This window comes from Tursiops truncatus, chromosome 6, assembly GCF_011762595.2.
Source record: "Tursiops truncatus isolate mTurTru1 chromosome 6, mTurTru1.mat.Y, whole genome shotgun sequence".
NCBI classification, from domain to species: domain Eukaryota; kingdom Metazoa; phylum Chordata; class Mammalia; order Artiodactyla; family Delphinidae; genus Tursiops; species Tursiops truncatus.
This window is the reverse complement of record NC_047039.1, coordinates 91,720,011-91,740,707: the sequence shown is the minus strand read 5'-3', so window position 1 is coordinate 91,740,707 and position 20,697 is coordinate 91,720,011. Positions and strand designations below refer to the sequence as shown.

Below are 20,697 nucleotides of genomic sequence, written 5' to 3'. Positions count from 1 at the left end.
CAGCTGACTGACCTCACAGCAGATGCGCATAAGATGGGGGGTGGAGTTTGCACGGAAGGGTGGGTTTCTTCCCGTTGATTTTTAAGCCCCCGGTCTGTTCAAGAGCACACCTTGAGCGCGTGTTTTGTGTTCTTTGAAGGTCAGAGGAGGAAAGCTCCCTCTGAGTAAGCGTGGGAACTGGCGAGGAGCTGAGCTGGGCTGTGCAGAAATGCTGTCTGAGCAAATCCCGTCTCTGCTCCTTTCCCCCCAGTGCTGGGATAGGTCGAACCGGTGTGTTGGTCACCATGGAAACATCCATGTGCCTGATCGAGAGGAACCTGCCCGTTTACCCACTGGATATTGTTCGGAAAATGCGAGACCAGCGCGCCATGATGGTGCAGACATCAGTGAGTAGAAATCCAGTAATAAAAATACTAACGATGGCCAGGCCTGCACGAAGGGCTTTTGCAGGTCGAGAGACCAAGGCCCCAAGGGACTGAGTCACTTGCCCACGGTCACAGAGCTTGTCAGGGGCTGAGCAGATCCAACACCCACCCCATCCAAGTTCTGCCTCTCGCTACCCACCACTTCTGCTGCCTCACAGTTTGTTTCCTGCCAGCCGCTTGGCCAGGGAGCAGCCCCGGTTGCCCTCTGCATTGTCAAGCCACTGACCCGTCATGTGTCTGTCCATCGGAAGTAAGCAAGGTCACCTGAGGGTTTCACCCCACCCGCCTGCTCCTGGGTGAGCCTTTTGACTCAGCAGATGTCTCACACGGCCCTACTCTCTCCTCTTCTGGGCTCTCTCCCACGTACGTCACGCCTGGGTACCTGGCACTGCAAGTGTCCACAAGAGGAAATATTGTGGCTTCCCCCCAGAGCTACAGCAGGGGCAGTGGGGTGGCACGGAAAGTTCACGATTCACACTCCCCCACATACTGGGCAACCTCTGAAGAGTGCCTTAACCTCTCTCTAAGCCTCAGTTTCCCCATCTGCAAAATAAGGACTACCCCGTATTCATTCATTCATCCGTTCAACAGATAATTGCACGAGCAGGAGAGACCTGAGCTTATATCTAGTAGAACTGGATCAGTTGACTATAGATCTCGGCAGCAGTGGGAGGAGTCCAAAGGGAGTCTAAGCTCGGGAAGAGTATCGAAAGCTGACTTCGGAAAGTCAGGGCTTTCTGGAGGAACGGCCTCCGAGGCCATACCCCCCGATGGATGAGGAGAAGTTAGCAAAGAAGGGACTGACTGGGACTTGCCCTGAGCTCTGTGTCCTCACGGACTCATGGACCAAGCTCATAAGATTTCTCTAACGATGGTGAGCTCATGTTTTAAATTCACGTGCACCCAGGAAACCTGGTTAAGAAAAAAAAAAAAAATCAGGTTCTCTGCCCTGTTTTGTGGTATGGAAGACCTCATTGCTAGTTAAAGAATGTTTAAAGTGCATCTTCTGGGCACATTTTCTAGCTGGTGCAGCTCAGTCTGAATGCTTTCTTGTCATCCAGGACACATCAGTCAAACAAGTCTCTTAGGTGTTTGTTAATATAAAGAACCTTACCCTGTAGAGTGGCTTTCAGTGGCTTTCCTTTGGAAGACAAAATCCAGACTCTCTATCTCAGTGCAAGGCCTTCTGCAGCCAGGTCCCAGCCCACCCGTGCCACCCTCCTACCAGACCCGCTACCGACAGCTGTCCTGGGCCAGGCCCGTGAGCCCTGGCTGTGTTCCTCTGAACGGGCCGCCCTTTCATTTCCACGTACACTGGTGTGTACATTGGAACGGCCACCCTGCAGCAACCTGTGCCCCTCCCTGACTCCCTGAGACTGCCGGTGCCTCCCTCTGCCGTGTTTCCATGCCACGGTTGCCCAGCCCTCATCACATAGTGAGCTCACAGGTAGGTGTGTCTTCTCCACACCGGGTCCCTGATGTAGCCCAGGGCCTGGCTCGGCCGGAGCTGGAGCTCAGGGTGTTTATGAGTGAGGTGAAAGAATACCTGTGTCTGTGGTCTGATGCAGCATTTGTGGAACTGCTGGCCAGCTTGACGGCTTTCTGTTCCTTTCCAGAGCCAGTACAAGTTTGTGTGTGAAGCGATCCTTCGTGTTTATGAAGAAGGCTTAGTCCAAATGCTGGATCCCAGTTAAGATGACTGTGAAGACGTTCATTCCTCTTTCCCAAGGGCGTCCTCCTTCTCTCTGGAAACAGCAGGAGGAATTTCTAGGCTGTGGGAAAGGAATGAGCATATTTGAACCCAAGCACTTTAAATTTCTATTAAAAGAAAAAGGTATCGTGTACATAGGAACTGTGTAGATAACGCATGCGGTTATAGCATCATTTAGGCCCGCACCTCCTCCGGAGAGGTAAGCAGAAGGGGATCTCAGTTTGGGGCCTGTCCTAATGCCTCCCTCCTTCTCCGTCTCCATATTCCTGTAAACCATCCTAGGGCAATTGAGAGGGGACGCCAGCAACCCTGTTGACCTCCCAGAAACGAGATGGTGTGGCTGTTCAGAGTTGCTTGGATGAGTTGTGTGTATATGTGTATAGGACTAAGGGCTGAGCTTTCCGTGTGTCTGGGCGGAGCTGGAACAGTCAGCATTCACCTGCCCTGATGCTAACGAGAAACCCCATGAATGTACTGAACGGCAGGGGGTGGGGTGTCAGGCCTAGGGGCAAGCGGTGCCTTTTCTGCCCTCCCTTCCTTGGTCCCATCTCCCTGCCACTTCCAATATTCACGTTTCTGAGACTCGTGTCCAAATGCCCTGCCTTCTCCCTGCATTAGCGACCCTCCTCAGGTTCACACCAGCGCCTGAACCGGGCAGTGCAGGTTTCGGGTGAGTTTTCAGTTGAGACTCTGAGAACAAGGACTCCCAGTGTCCCACGTGTTCGTTTTTGGAGCAGGTGCCTGTTGCCTCTGCTTTCCTCTTGCTGTACCCTCAGCACCCAGGACTGGAACCATCCACTACTGAATCTAAGACATGGATTGCTGCTACTTCGAGCTATTACACTTGAAACGTTACAATTTTCCTGAGGGGAGATGGGATGTCACCTAAATATTCAGAATCTTTGGCCCTTCTGAGAAAAGATCTAGTCGTTGAGCCATGGGAAACCCAGCTTCTAGAGGGTTGCCTGTGGAGGTGTGTGTGTGTGTCTGTGTGTTGTGTGTGCTCCCACGGGTGAGTGTTTCTTGGGATTCCTAACTTGATTCAAATTACAGTTGAGTTTATATAAAGAATGAGTCTCTGTATAGAAGAACAAATGTGTGCATTCACTCTTAGTTACAATGGTCTTCGTTTCATTTCAAAGGAGAGGATCAGACTATCTGAATATAAACACAATTTGATGTTAATTTATTCTAAGTACACCACGATTTTGATTGTCCTAAAGAATTCTGCCTTTGTTAATACTATGTTAATTTTTTTTTAAATTTGTGACAGGATTGTAGCAAATTATTATTTAAGGAAAATAAATTACGTAAACATTCTAAAGTGGTATTTTGAAATAGTGGTTTTATGTATCCAGAAGAAACAGCTAAGTATCCAATTTCTTAACGGGATTTATAGAAAAAGGATGGTTTCATGTTATAGTGCACTGAAATGAGGCCGTTTTGATGTTTAGCAAACTGGGCTAGTTGAGTAGTTTCCTGGTCACAAACTGGGTAAAAGACCTTTACTGTAGGGGCCAGGTTTCTAAAGGTTGTCTCCAGACCGAGCATATTTACCGCATTCTTTACATCTTTTCCCCACCGATGTTCTACTGTTACATGGCCAGGGTGGAGGAAGGTGTTGTGCCGTGTCGTGAGCCATACTGTGCGACAGGAGACACCGAAGCCCCATCCTTGTCAGCATAATGCCAGGCTAGCAGAGTGTAGCAGCAGAGTCTGGAGCTAAGGGGTACGGGATTTGGTTTCGGATTCCACTCAACAGCTAGCCCTAGGCCTAGTCACTTATGCGCTTTACCTCCATCTTCTCATCTGTAAAATAGGAGAAATAGATAATACTGAGGACTTTGGGTCGGATATGAGGATTGAATAAGATGATGCTATAAAAATTTTCATCAGCTGGAATCTGACACTGCTCTGGATGAATTACTTTGAAAAGTTAACTTATCAGTGACTAGCCCCCAAATCCATGAAACAGAAGTAGAAGCAGCTGGGTTTTTGTAAGAGAAAATCGCTTTTCTTCTCAAGAGCACCAGGGGCACAAAGGAGTATCATACAAGTACTTCTGGACTCAGAAAATTTGATCAGCCAGGCACCAAAAGAGAGGGAAAGCTGAAGTGAATTTAAATGCCGTCAGGATACTGAGCAAATCATGGCCATTTGATAAAAAGGCATCCTCACCCTGTGTGTAAAAGGCTTGTGAAGTCTAAATGAGTTTGGAGATTTATGTTTTATTCTTTTTTTAAGAAACAAATTTTTTCATATGGTTGAGGAAGTGCTGCCGTTCTTTTACATACATCAATTTCCAAAAAGTTTACCGAAGGTTGCAACCAGCCTTTTTCTGCCATTGTGTGGGCCAGTAGTTCAGACTCAGCAGATGTTACCAGGAACAAAGTCCATGAAATCCTGGGGAAGAACAAGACAAGAGAGTTACCGAAAGGAGTAAAATATGCAGGTTGATACTACGGATGCTACCAATTAATTTATGGAGTTCAAGATTCCTGCTTCATCACCTTACACACTTAAGCAATTATACCTGAGAAGCCCATTTTAGCCCAAAGTGAAGAATGTCATCAAAATCAGGAAAAACATTTTGCCTGGGAAATTGGGGTATGAACGGAGAAGACATTTACATCCTGTGTTCTGGCACTCTCGGAAGATCTAATTAGACTCGTCGATGTGCAGACATAAAATGGGAAATCCCTCCTGGTGTCACTCCATAGAACCTGCACTAGGTGTTTTGATTTTCCAGAACGAGAGATCCAACTCAGTTTGGTTGGAGGAGAAGCGGGGAGGGTTGGATCACAAACTTGGGCTGGTCTTTAGTTCCTACCACAGTAACTTATACTTCAGTTTGCTTTGAGATTAGCATAGATGCTGTCGCTGCCAAGTTGCTGGTTGATGTTTCTTGTTCCTCGTAGAAGTTATCGTAGAACCGGAGGCAACGAAGAGGCAGCATCAATGGGAAAGGGTGGGCAGAGGCAGGATGTGGGTCTAGGTTAGACTTAGACAAGATGTGTCGCCCTCAGCCCTCACTTTCCTTCTAAGTAAAAGGGGGAGTTTGGGCTCGAGGGGATGAGCTCTGGTCTTTTTCAACATCTGCCGTTCTGGGAGTCTATTCCAGAGAGTCAAGGTTAATCCTAAACCAAAACCTCCAGTAAGCTACTGGAGAGAGATGTATCACGTTTCTGGAACTTGTCTCCAAGAGCTGGTCCCTCAGACCTTGGCAAAGACTCTGACCTCAGCCTGGGAAGCCAAGCAGGGAGGGAGTCCAATGGCCGGGCTGTCCGGCATCTCTATAACTCACGTTCCCTCTAGAGCAACCAAGGGATTTGTGTTGTCATGTAGTTTTGAAAAGTATCTTAATTGATTAGCAATATTTTGTCTGTAAAGTTGGAGTGTTTTTCATTCTGACCTGTTCTTTCAGTGACTCTACTGAAAAACAATTTGATCAATATAAAAACATTCAAGCTATGCAACACTGTTACTGTGTGTTGACATTTTTATTCTGATGTCTTGATTTCTGGAAATGTTTTCTCATTTTGTTTGCTTTTTTTTTTTTTTTAAGTAAGTGTTAACTCTCTTGGAGGAGAGTCCTCTCTGCCATCTCCACCTTCCCTTGGTGAAGGATGACCATGGACAGCCTGGACCTTGTGTGGCAAGTTCTAGATCAGAAATAGATTCAGCTGTCATGACAACAGTAGCTTACACAAAGTAGAAGTTTCTTTACCCTCTCCCATGCAGGGCTGCCAGGTGGCTGCATGATCCCTAGGGTCTCGGGTTCCTTCTGACTTGTTACTTGGCCATTCCCAGTATGCAGCTTGTACATTGAGGTCCGCGATGGCAGCTCCAGTCGTGTTCACATTCTAGCAGGCAGAATGGAGGAGGGAGGAGGAGAAAAGCAAGACCCTTCCCTCAGGGCGTGTCATGTGAATGTGTGCGTCTCATCAATCCGAACTTACAGGGCCATACCTACCACAAGGGAACCTGGGAAAGATAGTTTTTATTCCAAGAAGCCATGTGCCTAACTAAAAGTCAGGAGTTCTGGGAATCCCCTGGTGGTCCAGTGCTTAGAACTCAACGCTTTCACTGCCGAGGGCCTGGATTTGATCCCTGGTTGGGGAACTAAGATCCCACAGGCTGCATGGTGTGGTCAAAAAAAAAAAAAAAGAGCTCTAAAAAAATAAAATAAAAATTCAGGAGTTCTGTTTCTGAGAAACAAGGAAAGAATGGGTTTGAGGGACAATTAGTGGTCGCTGCCATGGCTCAACCCTTTGGTGTCACCTTTCTTGTCTCACGTTGTCCCTGAGGTAGACAGCTCACACCCCAGCCAGGTATGGCATGGATCTAAAGCCAGAATCACATTTGAGTGACCTGTGGTCCTCTCTGTCAGCTCTGGGTGGCTTCTTGTGGTCTAATGACCTATAAACTCACTCAAGTTATTTTCTCCCAACATAGCCCATAAACAGTCGTGAAGTAGAAACAGGAAAACGGCCACTGAAAACTCATTCATAAGAGGAGAGAACAGGAAACACTGCTGCAAGGGGTTGCCCAAGCCCACTGCAGGAATAATGAAGACGCCTCTGGCCGGCCATCGAGTCCCTTGGATGGTCACCTGACAGCCCAGTCCCACTCTGGGAGGGACTCCTTGTCCACTGACCTCCCTGGCCACATCCAAGGTGGGGCTACAGAGCTTTTGTAGCCCTGCTTACTCCTGGGGCAGTTTGGGAGGTGCCCAGGGTTGTGATTTCTCTGCCAATAGAATTCCACCAAGTACCCACAGCCGGAGATCTGGTCTAGACGGGTGTTCTGTGCTCTGCCTGTGTTTCTTCTCAACTTGAAGGTAGCGACTTTGGGGCCACCTGACCAAGAAGTTTGGGTGGGAAGGCAACACCCACAGTCTGATTTTTGGAGCTACTGGTTTGCATTTTCCGGCAGAGAAGTCTTGAAAATGGCTTGCTGCCCCAGCCTGTCTCCTGCTAAGGCTGCCACTTCAAGGCCACTGCTCTTAATAGCTGCAGTTTGGAGAACAGAGGCTGTTGGCATTTTCTATGCTTCAAGATTTTAATCAATTTTGATTACAGGCTAGAGACCGTGCGTCCCTTGGTAAAGCAGGATTGCCTTCCATCTCTGCTGCAGGCTGTCTGGCTCTAGCCCCAGTTCATCTCACTTTTATATGACTTTGTGAAAAGCAACAAGGAGCAGCATTCACACTTTAATCACTCTCCCACCATTTCCTCTATTGCCGTGACCTCTGTCAGCATGTGGTCCATCCAGTTTCATCAAATGTTTAGCCATTATATAAAAGACAATATTCTTGACATCCACTGCCTACCAATTCCACTAAGCCAGTGCTACGTTTTAGATGTTACTTGCAGCATCCCATTATCAGTTATCAAATTCTGAATCCAAAAGCCAAAGTAAAGGTGGTTGGAGCAAAGTACAAGTTTTATTTCTCACATAAACACAGGAGTCCAGAGCTGGTACAGTGGCTCCATGATCATTGGGACCTACACCCCTCCAATCTTCAACGTACACCTTCACCTCATAGTCCAGAATGGCTGATCCAGCTCCAGCCATCACATCCATGTTTCAGCCAGAAGAAAAGAGGAAAAGGGACAAAAAAAAGAATGCCCCTTCCCTTTAAAGATAATTCCTGAAAGATCCATAGACTACTTGATTAACACATAGTTAACGAGAACTTGATCATAGGGGTGCATCTAGCTGCAAAGGGGTGAAGAAATGCAGTCTTTACTCTGGATGGCACTCTACCCAACCAAAATTCAGGAGTTTTGTTATTGAAGAAAGGGAAATGATTATTAGGGCACAATTAGCAGCCTCCCCTACAGATCCCTTGACTTCAGATCTACTGAAGGGCTGACATATGAGGAGTTAACACTGCTCAAGACCCAGCACACAAGAACAAGTGCAATTATGTCACTTAAGCAAAACTGACCCACCATCCTGAAGAACAGCACTGACAGCTCCTAACATCATCAGCGCTCATCCATTACATACACGAATCATTTGAATAAGAATAGACTGATGGGCTTCCCTGGTGGCGCAGTGGTTGAGAGTCCGCCTGCCGATGCAGGGGACGTGGGTTCGTGCCCCAGTCCCGGAGGATCCCACATGCCGCGGAGCGGCTCGGCCCGTGAGCCATGGCTGCTGAGCCTGCGCGTCCGGAGCCTGTGATCCACAACAGGAGAGGCCACAGCAGTGAGAGGCCCGCGTACAGCCAAAAAAAAAAAAAGAATACAGGTCATTCTTCTTCTATGGCCACCCTTGTATCCTTTGCTAGTTAATCCCTATGCCTCTAGATTCCTCTCGTGGTTGAGGAAGCCACCAGAATTTCTCCTTAGGCTACCCCAGAGCTTCCAACATCATTGTCCGAAACAGAGGAAGAGCCAGAAAAGAAGACTTGTTGGGACGCAGCGGCAGAGGTCCGGGGAGGAATGGTGGCAGTGAAGACAAGGTAGGTGGTCGTAGTCCAGACATATTTAAGAGGAAGGGGTATGGCTTGATAACTGGTGGGTGTACCAAGGGAGGAGCCAAGGATGGGGCCAGTTTCAAGGTTGGGCAGCTGGGTGGGTGTGGGAGCTGCAAACAAGGAGAACTAGGTGTGGGGAAGATGAAGAGGTTGTTAGAGCTCTGAGTCTGAGGTCTGACATTAGGGACACATGTAAACCAGTCAGAGGAGTCTCACACAGCTATATCTGAACGTGAAAGTTTACTCTTAAAAATGGTGTAGGCATTTCTGGGTCCTGATCACTGCAAACAGCCACAGTAGATGTCTTCTGTGCCACTCTTGTTTGAATGTTAGTCCATTCAATTGACTTCTGTAATCAAATCCAGTTATTAAAATAGCCCATCTGGGGTGAATATGCAATTGTCGTAGTCTCCTCAGGCTGCAGTAACAAAATACCATCAACTGGGTGGCTTAAACAGCAGACATTTATTTCTCACAATTCTGGATCCCAGGAAGTCCAAGATCAAGGTGCCCGCAGATTCGGTTCCTGGTGAGAGTTCTCTTCTTCCTGGCTTTCAAACAGCCGCCTTCTTGCGGTGTCCTCACGTGATAGAGCGAGCCCTGATGTCTCTTCTTTTTATAAGGGCACTAATCCCATCATGGGGGCCCCTCATGACCTCATCTAAACCTAAATATCTTCCAAAGGTCCCATCTCCTGATACCATCACACTGGGGGTTAGAGCTTCAACATAGGAATTTGGGGGAGGACAAAATCCAGTCCATAGCAGCGAATTCATATATTTGATCATAATTGTAACCAGAGGTCCAAGTTCTGAACTTCCCCACCCCTCCTCTGCCTGCCTGAACTCTCAGAGACCTCACTCTCCCCTAGAGCCCCACAAGCAAGACAGACCAAGAGGGCAGCACACTGGGGCTAAGGAGAGATCCCCAACCTTGGTCTGGACGTCAGCCTCTGCTGGTCGGTGGTCTCAGCACAGGTGTTATGCATAATTTTCTTTAGTAGTGTTCAGCGTTACCCTGGCCCCCTCCAGCCTGAGGGAACAACACTTCTCCTTCCTGAGAGGGTGGGGTAGTGGGATGGGGCAGGAGCAAGGGAATACCCTCTTTCAGACCCCATCAGCAGTACCCACCCCAATGCATTTCCAGAGTTATGCATCCCACCCCTCAGCCAGGTGGCTCCTGGGCAACCTCACATTTTTGGCATCTCTGTTCCTCCATTGATGACGATATGAATCAAATTGTGCCCAGCAGCAGCTGCAACCATGCTTCCTCACACTGACCAAGGGAACCATTCGGTCATCTGTCCTGCCCTGGAGCCCCAAAGAAAACCCCTCAGAGCTTGATGGGTTTCTGGCCTAGGCTGAAACACTCTACCCCACCTGGAACTCCATCCACGTCTCACTTGCACTTTGAGAAATGGGTCCATCGTTCCTGTTGTCTTTCAGAACTGCTCATTTACCACCCAGTGCCAAGCCTGAGGTTCCAATTGAACATTTTCTGAAAATACGCCTCATGCCTCAGAGGCTTTAACTTCCATCCCATCATTTAATGCCAAGCAGACAATTGTGAATAAAGGGAGGAAAGGTCTCTCCCCTGCCCTCTTCCTGCTACGCACGCGCGCACACACACACACACACACGGAATACCCCAGGCAGGAAGGGGAAGGGTGGTAAGTGGTGCTCTAAAGTCGTATGGCCAGTATCAATGTCAAGATCAGATCTCGGAACTGGTCCCTGTGGACTCCACTGCGTGAACTGCTGACACCACAACACCACTGAACCCCATCCTGCTTTGGACACTGGATGAGCTGCCCCTGCAGCTGCCACCCTCAGAGAATGAACCCACACAGTCCCTGCCGCCTGTCGTCTCTGAGTCCTGGGACAGATGCTTCTCACTGGCAGAACCTAGCTTATGAGCCCAGACCTAGCTGCAAGGGAGGCTGGAATGCAAACATGTGGCCTTTTCAGGGTCTGTAATGGGAGATGCAGAAGGGGATCTCTGCCTTATGTGGTAGAAGTGTTTCCAAATTTAGAAGCTGGATGACCAAAACCAAATGTCCACTATAATCCACTCCTACTGCCTTCTAATACCCTTCCCATACTTCTAAAACGTAACAGTGTGCCTGCCTGACATGGAACGACCATCCCTTATACAACTGAAAATCTGCTCACCCTTCCCCAAGAGGGGTCAACCAGGACGCTTATCAATTACAGCAGCAGCAATTCCTTTTCTCCTAGGTCATGATCTATCTCAATTTCCTATACTATATGGACTAAATTGTATATGACAGCTATCAGCATACCCTATAAAAAGTACAGGAAAAAGAAAAGGGGAGAAGAAAAATTAGATTAAATATTTTAAAATATACACGACACAGCCAGGAAAAAATACAACAGAACTACATTATGTGTAAAGGCATTGCCCACAGAGGAGACCTGTCTGGACTCTGTCCAGAGTGTGAGGTCAGAGTGACCTTCAGGGCCCTGGCCAGGAACTTAGCTCTTAGATTTCACCTTAGACACCAGGTGCATGGTTTTGGTTGCAGTGAGAGACCTACCTGGCAAAGGCAGAGGTGTGTAAATGAGAACAGGCTTGATAGTAATCAAGGCCAGTAAGTCAAGTTTCTAAACAAAAGGTATGCATGCTATTTATAAACTAACCATAAAAACTCAGAAACTTGAAACAAAAACAACTGAGAGATGCCTAGAAAAATACATTCTAAAATAAAAAATGTTAGAGTCCTTCAGCAGTTCCTTGTTTCTCGTATTAAATCTGGGTCGTCCTCAATAACAAAGAGCTTGTAGGAATTCTAATTTTGGCTTATGTAGGCATTGTCCAAAAGCACAGGGAGAGCTGATCCCTTCCCCACAGATGCCTCCACCTCCAAACGCCTTTATTTCTATATTTTACTACTTAAATAAATTGGTGAGCCCTCCCCCACAAATTCTTCTATCATCTTCTTTCTGCCTCATCTCAGGAAAAGCTCTCCTCTCTCTTTTCTTCATAACATCGAGAACTAAATAAAGAAATTCATAACAGGATTCTTCATAAAGGATTAAAGGTGGAAACCACCCAAATGTCCATCAGCTGTTAGATGGATACACAAAATGTGGTCTAGCCATACAGTGGAACATTATTTGGCCATAAAAAGGAAAAAAGTTCTGATACATGCTACAACATGGATGAACCTTGAGAACACACTAAGTGAACAAAACCAGACCCAAAAGGTCACATATTGTATGGTTGCATTAATTTGTGTTGTTCAGAAAAGGCAAATTCATAGAGACAGAAAGTAGATCAGAAGTTGCCGGGGGCTGGGAAGAAGGGGGATGAGGAATAACCGCTAATGAGTATCGAGGTTCTTTGGGGGGATGATGAAAATGTTCTGAAATCAGAGAATCGTGTTGGTTGTACAATGTGAATAAATTAAAAACCATTAAATTGCCCACTTTGAAATGGTGACTTTTATGTTAAGTGAATTTCATCTCAATTTTTTAATTGTTAAAAAAAACAAGCTAAACTAAAAAACAGTGTCATCAGTCCCCTAAGTTGTTCTGAGAAGTAGGTGGTTGCAGATGTCAAAACGATAAAACCATTTGCAAACCCACCAACCCAGTAACTCCACTTCTGGGAACCTGACCTAAGGGAATAATTTAAAGGTTTTGCTTATGACGTCAAGACAGTTTTTAAATGTGTCCTTGCAGTGAGATGTTTTTATAATAGTGAAAACTTGGAAACAATCTCAGTGCTCATCAGTCTGAGTCTGGTTCAATAAAGTTTGGTGCATTTTTGTTATGGGATACTGGGTAGCTCTGAAAGTCGATACAGATATCCACACACAGAAAGAATCTTGTGATATCTTGATAACTAAGTAACTCGGGATGCAGAATAGTATTACTGTGTGATTCTAACTATAGATAAAGTCGGTATATTGTGGTGGCCAAAAATATAGATTGGGGAGCAAAACAACCTAGATTCAAATCCCAGGTCCTCACCATTTGCCAGTTTTAAGTCCTGGGGTTAGATAGCTAAGCCTGTGTTTTCTAACCTTTCTGTGTTTCACCTGTGTTTTCTAACCTCTGTGAGCCTGTGTTTTCTAACCTTTCTGTGCTTTTCTAAGCTTCAGTTCTCTCATCTATAAACTGGGGGTAATAATATCTATGTCATAGGGTTGTTGTGAAGAGTGAGTTATTATGTGGAAAATTAGACCATTCGTGGTGCATAATACAGATCAAAGATAAATAGATACATACATAGATAAATAGATACACAGATGATAGCAAAAAGTCAGAGAGGGGGTGGGGAATCCCAATATGTTAAGAGTGGCTGTCTCTAGGGATAGGGTAGTGGCTGGATTTCCTTTTCTTTTTGCTTATCGGTATAGTCTAAGTCTCTGCAATGGACATGCATTACTCTAAAAGTTACTATATAATTTTTAAAAAGCTGGAATATTGCTACTGATGCACATATACTAAAAAATGAAAAACGTTGAACTTTGCAGTGAAATTAAATGTAAGAATCAGACTTTAACTCTTCCTTGTGTCAGACAGGATTCTTCTGATTGAAAGTGACAGGAAGCCAACTCAAATTAGCTTAAACCAAAAAGGAGGACTCCTAGGCAGGACACTAGGGCAGTGTCAGAAGGGAAGGAAGACTTCAGGAAGTAGGACAGCTCAGTGGAGGGATTGGATTCTTAAATCCTTTTGTTTCTGCTTCTCTCAGTCTTCATTATCTTGATGCCTTCAAACGGCCTGGCTGATGGCTGATCCCCATAGCTCTAAAACCAGAAAGGAACGAGCGTTCTCTCCACGCCCATTCAGGGCTTCTCAGGGGAGCATTCTGATTCAGGTTAAGGGCTCTCCCCTTGGACCAATCACTGCGACCCCGGGGTTGGTCAGTGAGTCACAGCCCCATCCCCACACAACTCGACTGGACTCAAGAGTGGGAACAGCTCCCCAGAAAAAGAAAGAGTTATTCTGAGTAAAGGCGAAAAGGCCCTGACAATTAGGTCAGGCCCTGTAATGAACCTGTCACTGGCCAAAGCATTTGATATGCTGGCCTCATTGCATAAATGCCTGGAGAGTGTCCAGAGGCCTCCTCCAGAGTCCCAAAAGTTACAAATTCCTGCCTCATCTTATTCCAGTTTAAACTGTATTACGTCAAGGACACGTCTTCAAGAAAGATCTTTCAATCTGTTTCTACTTTGATTGACATCACTCTCGAACAGTATTCTACTGGTTAATGTTGCAAATATGATGTGGGTTAAATGGATAGGTCAATTTGGAATTCCAAACCTTCATCAGAAGATGACCTGTTTTTTTTTTCTTTTTTAAGATGTTTTTTGATGTGGACCATTTTTTAAAGTCTTTTTTGAATCTGCTACAATATTGCTGCTGTTTATGTGTTTTGGTTATTTGGCCATGAGGTGTGTGGGATCTTAGCTCCCCGACTGGGGATCGAACCTGCACCTCCTGCATTGGAAGGCAAAGCCTTAACCACTGGACCACCAGGGAAGTCCCAGGTGATGACCTGTTTTAACACACCTCTTCCTTGGCGAGCTCGAGACGGCCTGTATTTGTCCACTACTCTAAGGAGGAGGGTCTGTTTGCCTAGGACTCCCAACACTGTCTTCTTGCCCCCACCCCTCACCAACCCGGCAGGAATGTGACAACTTCTACCCTTAGCAATTCCCGCAGTTAGTTCTATCTTTTCTTTTCCTCATATCCACATGCCACACGCCTTCCCAGTCGTCCAGGTCCACCTCAAATGCCCTCTCCTCCAGGAAGCCTTCCTTGCCTGCCCCTTCCTGAACTAGAGCCATGTTTCCTCCTCTGTGATGGCTTGGAATATGATGCCTCTCGAGTCACTGGTCATGCTCATCTTATCTCCCTACTGGAGAGAGAATCATGCTTGGTTCATCTCTGTGCCCCTAAGGACACACACATAGTGATAAGCAGTTACCAGTAATGCCTGTTGAATGGATGCAGGCCAATACTCTTTACATGGCTGACCTCAACTAGGATCCTGTGCTCCCTAACACTGTTCCTCTTCTATGTTACCTTACACCCTGTCACCCTTATCCCCATGGCAACAAGTTTTTAGAGGGGATAGGGGAGATGGAAGAAAAAGATTTCTAGATCTGATCACATAAAAATTCAGAATATCATAAACACAATAAAAAGGCAGTCAAGAAACTGCAAGGGCTTCTCTGGTGGCACAGTGGTTAAGAACCCACCTGCCATGCAGGGGACATGGGTTGGAGCTCTGGTCTGGAAAGATCCCACATGCTGTGGAGCAACTAAGCCAGTGAGCCACAACTACTGAGCCCACATGCCACAACTACTGAAGCCCGCACACCTAGATCCCATGCTCCGCAACAAGAGAAGTCACCGCAATGAGAAGCCCCTGCACCACAACGAAGAGTATCCCCTGCTTGCCGCAACTAGTGAAAGCCTGCACGCATCAACGAAGGCCCAACGCAGTCAAAAATAAAATAAATTAAAAAAAAAAGAAACTGAGAAAAATATTTGCAACAAATTCAAATAAGAGATGCCATTTTTAGCTTAAACTTGGCAAAAATAAAAGTTGTGGTTTTGAAGCATATTTAATGACAATTTTATCGAAAATATTTGAACAGAGAAAAACCTAGAAAGTCAACACCATTTTAATAGTGATTAGATCAAATTTTTGTGATTATGGGTTGTTCTAAGTTTTTCTCTTTTCCAATTGTTTATAATAATTAATAAGCATTACATATATAATCATAAGAACAAAGAAACAGATGCCACCTTTTGCTGAATTCCCTATAAGATAAAACTCCATGTTGCCAAGGAAGTGGTGAGATGAGGATGTTGGAGTATAAATGGGTACAACCAGGAGGACAGGATATATTAAGTACATACTAACAGTATATGTTAAGAACTTTAAAAATGTTGATATTCTTCAGCTTAACTTCTATATCTAACTACTGACTTAATGACTGGAATAAAACATGACTAGGAAAAACTACTTTTAGTCATTGATTCTAATGATTAGAATAGCAAGTGACCAGGAAATCAGACAGACGGAAACAATGATTTACATACAGCAATATTCATTGCAGAGCTTCCTAAAATATGAAAAAATTGGAAACAACTAAATGTCCAATATCAAGGATATGGGTTAAGTAAATTATGGTCCTATAATGGAATAGTATGCAATCATGAAATGCCAGTTGTAAAGAATATTTAAATAAGATAAAAAATAGTTATGATATAATGTTCAGTGTAAAAACTCAAAAAAAACTAGATAAATAGTGTGATCTCCAAGGTATGTACATGTGTATGTGCATACACATGAAAAGGACTCAGATGATTGTACCAACATGTTAACAGTGAATATCTCTGGATTTATGAATTATGGGTGATTTAAGTTTTTTTCATAATTACCATGTATTTTTTATAATCAGAAAAAAATAATTTTTATAAGGTCCCCATGATTTTTAACTAGTCACAGGTTTAACTAGTCACAACCTAGCTTCACAAATGCACATTACTTTGACCTAGCAACTCAAACTTTAGGAACAGATTCCTCATGTATATTCAGTTATTCACAACAGCACGGTAATGGCCAAAGATTGGAGACAACTTGAATGCCCAGCATAGAGGTCTAGTGAAGTTAATTATAATACAGAGTTACAATGGAGTCTTCTGCAGTCATAAACAAGAATGAGGAAGACTTCCCTGGTGGCGCACTGGTTAAGAATCTGCCTGCCAATGCAGGGGACACAGGTACGAGCTCTGATCCAGGAAGACCCCACCTGCCGCGGAGCAACTAAGCCCGTGTGCCACAACTACTGAGCCTGTGCTCTAGAGCCCACAAGCTGCAACTACTGAAGCCCGTGCGCTTGGAGCCCGTGCTCCGCCGCAAAGACAAGCCACCGCAGTGTGAAGCTTGCGCACCACAACTAGAGGAAGACCGCGTGCAGCAACGAAGGCCCAACACAGCCAAAATTAAATAAATAAATTTATTTTAAAAAAAGAATGAGGACGCCCCTTATTGCTTTGTCATTATTATTATTCTATACTTGTATATTGTTCTATAATATTAATCATGGTAAATATTCTATACTATTATTGTATTGTTATTATTATATACTAATACAGAATGCACTCCAAAATAAAGTGTTAAATGAAAACAGCAAGACAACAACAAGGTATAGAGGAAACTTCCAATTGTGTAGAAAGGGAGAAACGAATATGCATGTATACAGATAGATAGGCTTGTCTATAACTATATCTGTAGACAGTTGCTCCTAAAGGCACAAAGTAAGTCTGGAAGGTACACAAGAAACTGGGAACACTGGATGCCTCTGAGGGGGGCACAGAGGTAGGAGAGAGATGTTTTACTATAGACCCTTTGGTACATTTTGAATCAGGAACTGTATTGCCTAGTCAACATTAAGTAATGCATAAAACTAGAATCGAAATGAACAACCACTGTTTCCTTAGCATCATTGTTAAGAGCTTGGATGGTGGATTCAAATTGCCTCAATTTAAATCCCAACTGCATTGCTTGATAACTGTGTAAACATTAGGGAAATTTCTTAATGGCTGTAAGCTCGTCTCCTAAACCACATAATAGAGGGTGATAATAACTCCTGCCTAGAGGGATTGCTGTGAGGATTAATGAGATTATTAAATGAGGGCTAAATGAGATAATCCATGTAAAGTGATTTATTTTATACATAACATTTTATTTTTATTCCTTGACTGCCTTGGGGATGGCCCATCACAGGTCAATCAGAATATTCCCTGCCTCCCCAGAATGGGACCTACTGCATGAGCTTGTGCAGATCGAATGAGTTAATATAGTTGAAACCCCTGAAACAGTGCCTAGTTCATAGGGAAGTTTAACAACTGTTTTTCACAGAAACATCCTTTAAAAGGACAGTCCCATTTCCCCCTGACATCTCTGAATTCACGGGCTCCCTTTACTTCAATAATTTTATTATATCTTTCCTAGAATTTCTATGTAGACACTTTTTAAGCCCATGTATTCTTTTCTCATACTATTCTGTTCTGGCTTTAGGCTTAAAGTATCTGTTCCTTCCTTTCTTTATCTCTTCAAACATTTTAAACCCGCTTGTTTTAAACTTTCTTTCAGGTTGTTTTATTATCTTTAATTCTTGGGGTGCAAAGTCTTGTGCTAGTTGCAGCTGCTGACTGCTTGGGGCTCTCGCGTGGGTTATACATGGATCACAAGCCCATCTTCATGGGGTTTCTGTGAGCACCCCGGACTCCTAACTGTGGAAGTGTCCCTATCCTGGAACTTCATGGAACCTGAGGTCCCCTGAGTTTTACCAGTTCTGGACAAGTTTTAACTTGTTCACTTGGAATCCACTTGGAAACCTCATACCATACAAGTGATGGGAACTCAGACTCCACGTCGGCATGTTGCCCAGAGGCAGGAGGTAAGGTTTTCTCGTTCTGCTCCCACGGTGAGGCAGCCTTGGTGACTCCTCGCTTCTTTAAGTCAGGTAACTCATTTTCATCTCCCTGAGAGCACAGAGCCAGTGGCTGGACTCCCCTCACAGGCAGGTATGAAATCTCCAGCCCCGAGCCCTCAGCTTTAATATACTATTAGCGCCTGACTTGAGCTCTGCCTGATCAAGGTTGTGGCATGCTTGCTTCGTGGAGGGGAATATATCTATGAATCCATGATTTTGCCGATACCCAAAGAGAGAAGTGGGGCCTAGAAGCTTCAAGATGAGGCTGGGAGAAAGAAGCAGAAAGCTTCTGGCCTAAGTACCTTCCTGGAAAATCAATTTTCAAAAACAAAAGAGACAACCCTGTGGAAAACCTCAAACACCTCTGTATTGAAAAGGGATTGGGAGGAAACATCCCCAAATGTTACCTGACCTGGTTTTAGTGTTAGAAAAATGAATAAATTTTCTTTCTACTCTTCTATATTTTATCCCTTTTCTGTTCCCCCTTACCTTAGAGAACAGAAATCATAAGCCATTTTTTAAAATAGTTTATTTATTTTTGGCTGCATTGGGTCTTCGTTGCTGTGCGCGGGCTTTCTCTAGTTGTGGCAAGCGGGGGCTACTCTTCGTTGTGGTGCACGGGCTTCTCATTGCGGTGGCCTCTCTTGTTGCGGAGCATGGGCTCTAGGTGCACGGGCTTCAGTAGTTGTGGTACATGGGCTACGGAAGCCCATAAGCCATTTTTTAAAGTGTTTTTTCGTAGTGATCACGTTGTAATGTATAGAAATTTTGAATCACTATGGTGTCCACCTAGAACTAACATAGAATTGTAGGTTAGTTATACTTCAATTTAAAAATAAGAACATATAATCACAGTTTTCTAATAGGTTCTGCAGTGAACAATGCTTATGTTGTTCAAACTAGTGATGCAAACACTAATTATTGATATAATTAAAAGTAGGATCAGGGCTTCCCTGGTGGTGCAATGGTTAAGAATCTGCCTGGCAATGCAGGGGACACAGGTTCGAGCCCTGGTTCGGGAAGATCCCACATGCCACGGCGCAACAAAGCCCGCGAGCCACAACTACTGAGCCTGCGCTCTAGAGCCCGTGAGCTACAACTACTGAGCCCACGTGCCACAACTACTGAAGCCCACGCGCCTAGAGCCCGTGCCCCACAACAAGAGAAGCCACCGCAATGAGAAGCCCGTGTACCACGACGAAGAGTAGCCCCTGCTTACTGCAACTAGAGAAAGCCTGCGCACAGCAGTGAAGACCCAACGCAGGCAAAAAATAAATAAAATAAAATAAAATAATTTTTTAAAAGTCTTTAAAAAAAAGTAGGATAAAATTTGGGGGAGGGGATGAGGAAAGAGAGGTGGAGTTATTAAATCTTCATCCCTTGTAACATTTACCGTTTAAAAATTGCTTTTTCTCTTTTCTTATTATTGTATCTATATGAAATGATAGGTGTTAACAAAACCTATTGTGGTAATCGTTGTACAACATATGTAAATCAAACCATCATGCTGTACCCCTTAAACTTATACAGTGATGAATACCAATTATTTCTCAATAAAACTGGAAAAAAATAAGGTGATTTTCCAATCAGCTATAGCAGGTTGCTAAGGTGACAGCATCGAACCACTTCCTCCTGTCAGAGGTTGGTGAAAAATCAGGGAGGGGCTGAACAAGGCCTGTGCTTGGAAGTGGAAGGACTACGTTGGAGTCCCAGCTCTGTCACGTATTCTCTGGACCAACCATGAAAGTAACACCTCTTGGAGTCTTCTTCCCTCCTATGCAAGTGGAGGTCTGTTCATCAATTCATTCATTCCACAGCTGCTTATTGAACATGTGATTTGTGCTCAGCGCTGATGCAGGAGCCAGGATGACCGTAAAGAACCAGACGGATGCACACGGGAAGCTCATGTTCTAAGGCAGCACGGTCCCACAGAACTTTCTAGCATGATGGAACTGTTCTCTGTCTCCACTGTCCAGTATGGTAGCCACTAGACACACAGGGCTACTGAGCACAGACATGTGAGCAGTGTGACTGAAGGACAGAATTTTGATATCTTATTTAAGTGTAATTAAATTTAAGAAGACACAGGCCTGCTGTATTTAAAATAGATAACCAACAAAGACCTACTGTATCACACAGGGAATTCTGCTCAATATTCTGTAATAACCTAAGTGGGAAAAGAACTTGAAAAAAGAATAGATACATTTATATGGATAACTGAATCACTTTCCTGTACACCTGAAACTAACAAAACATTGTTAATCAACTATACTCCAATATAAACTAAAAATTAAAAAAAAAAGCCACAGGAGGCTAGGGGCTACCGAACTGGACAGCATCATAAAAGGCAGACAATGCCTCTTGTCCTATCTCCTACAGTTTGTGAAAGGGTCAAAGCAATGGAAAAATGTAGCTGTGGGCATCCTCAGACGTGAAGTTGTACCGTGCCTCCCTCAGATGGAGCCGGAGGAAGCTGAGGTGTGGGGACTTTTGAGACCCAGAGGCTGTTATTAAGGGCACAGGAGATGGAAGAAAACACTCAAAGTGCTGGGCACGTGGTCTGGGAGCACCTGCCCCACGGACAAGC

General features: G+C 44.7%; 1 protein-coding gene across 18 annotated transcripts in view; it reads left to right on the top strand.

The window, feature by feature from the left end:
- Positions 1–3,460, top strand: part of PTPN3 (protein tyrosine phosphatase non-receptor type 3) — a 142,395-nt gene extending 138,935 nt beyond the window's left edge. For all 18 annotated transcript variants that reach the window (XM_019946387.3, XM_019946383.3, XM_019946385.3 and 15 more), the window contains 2 exons: positions 251–386; positions 2,042–3,460. In XM_019946387.3, coding sequence (XP_019801946.1) covers positions 251–386; positions 2,042–2,119 — 214 coding nt within the window. In that variant the 3' untranslated portion in view covers positions 2,120–3,460. The remainder of the gene's footprint in view (positions 1–250; positions 387–2,041) is intronic.
- The last annotated feature ends 17,237 nt before the right edge of the window (positions 3,461–20,697 follow it).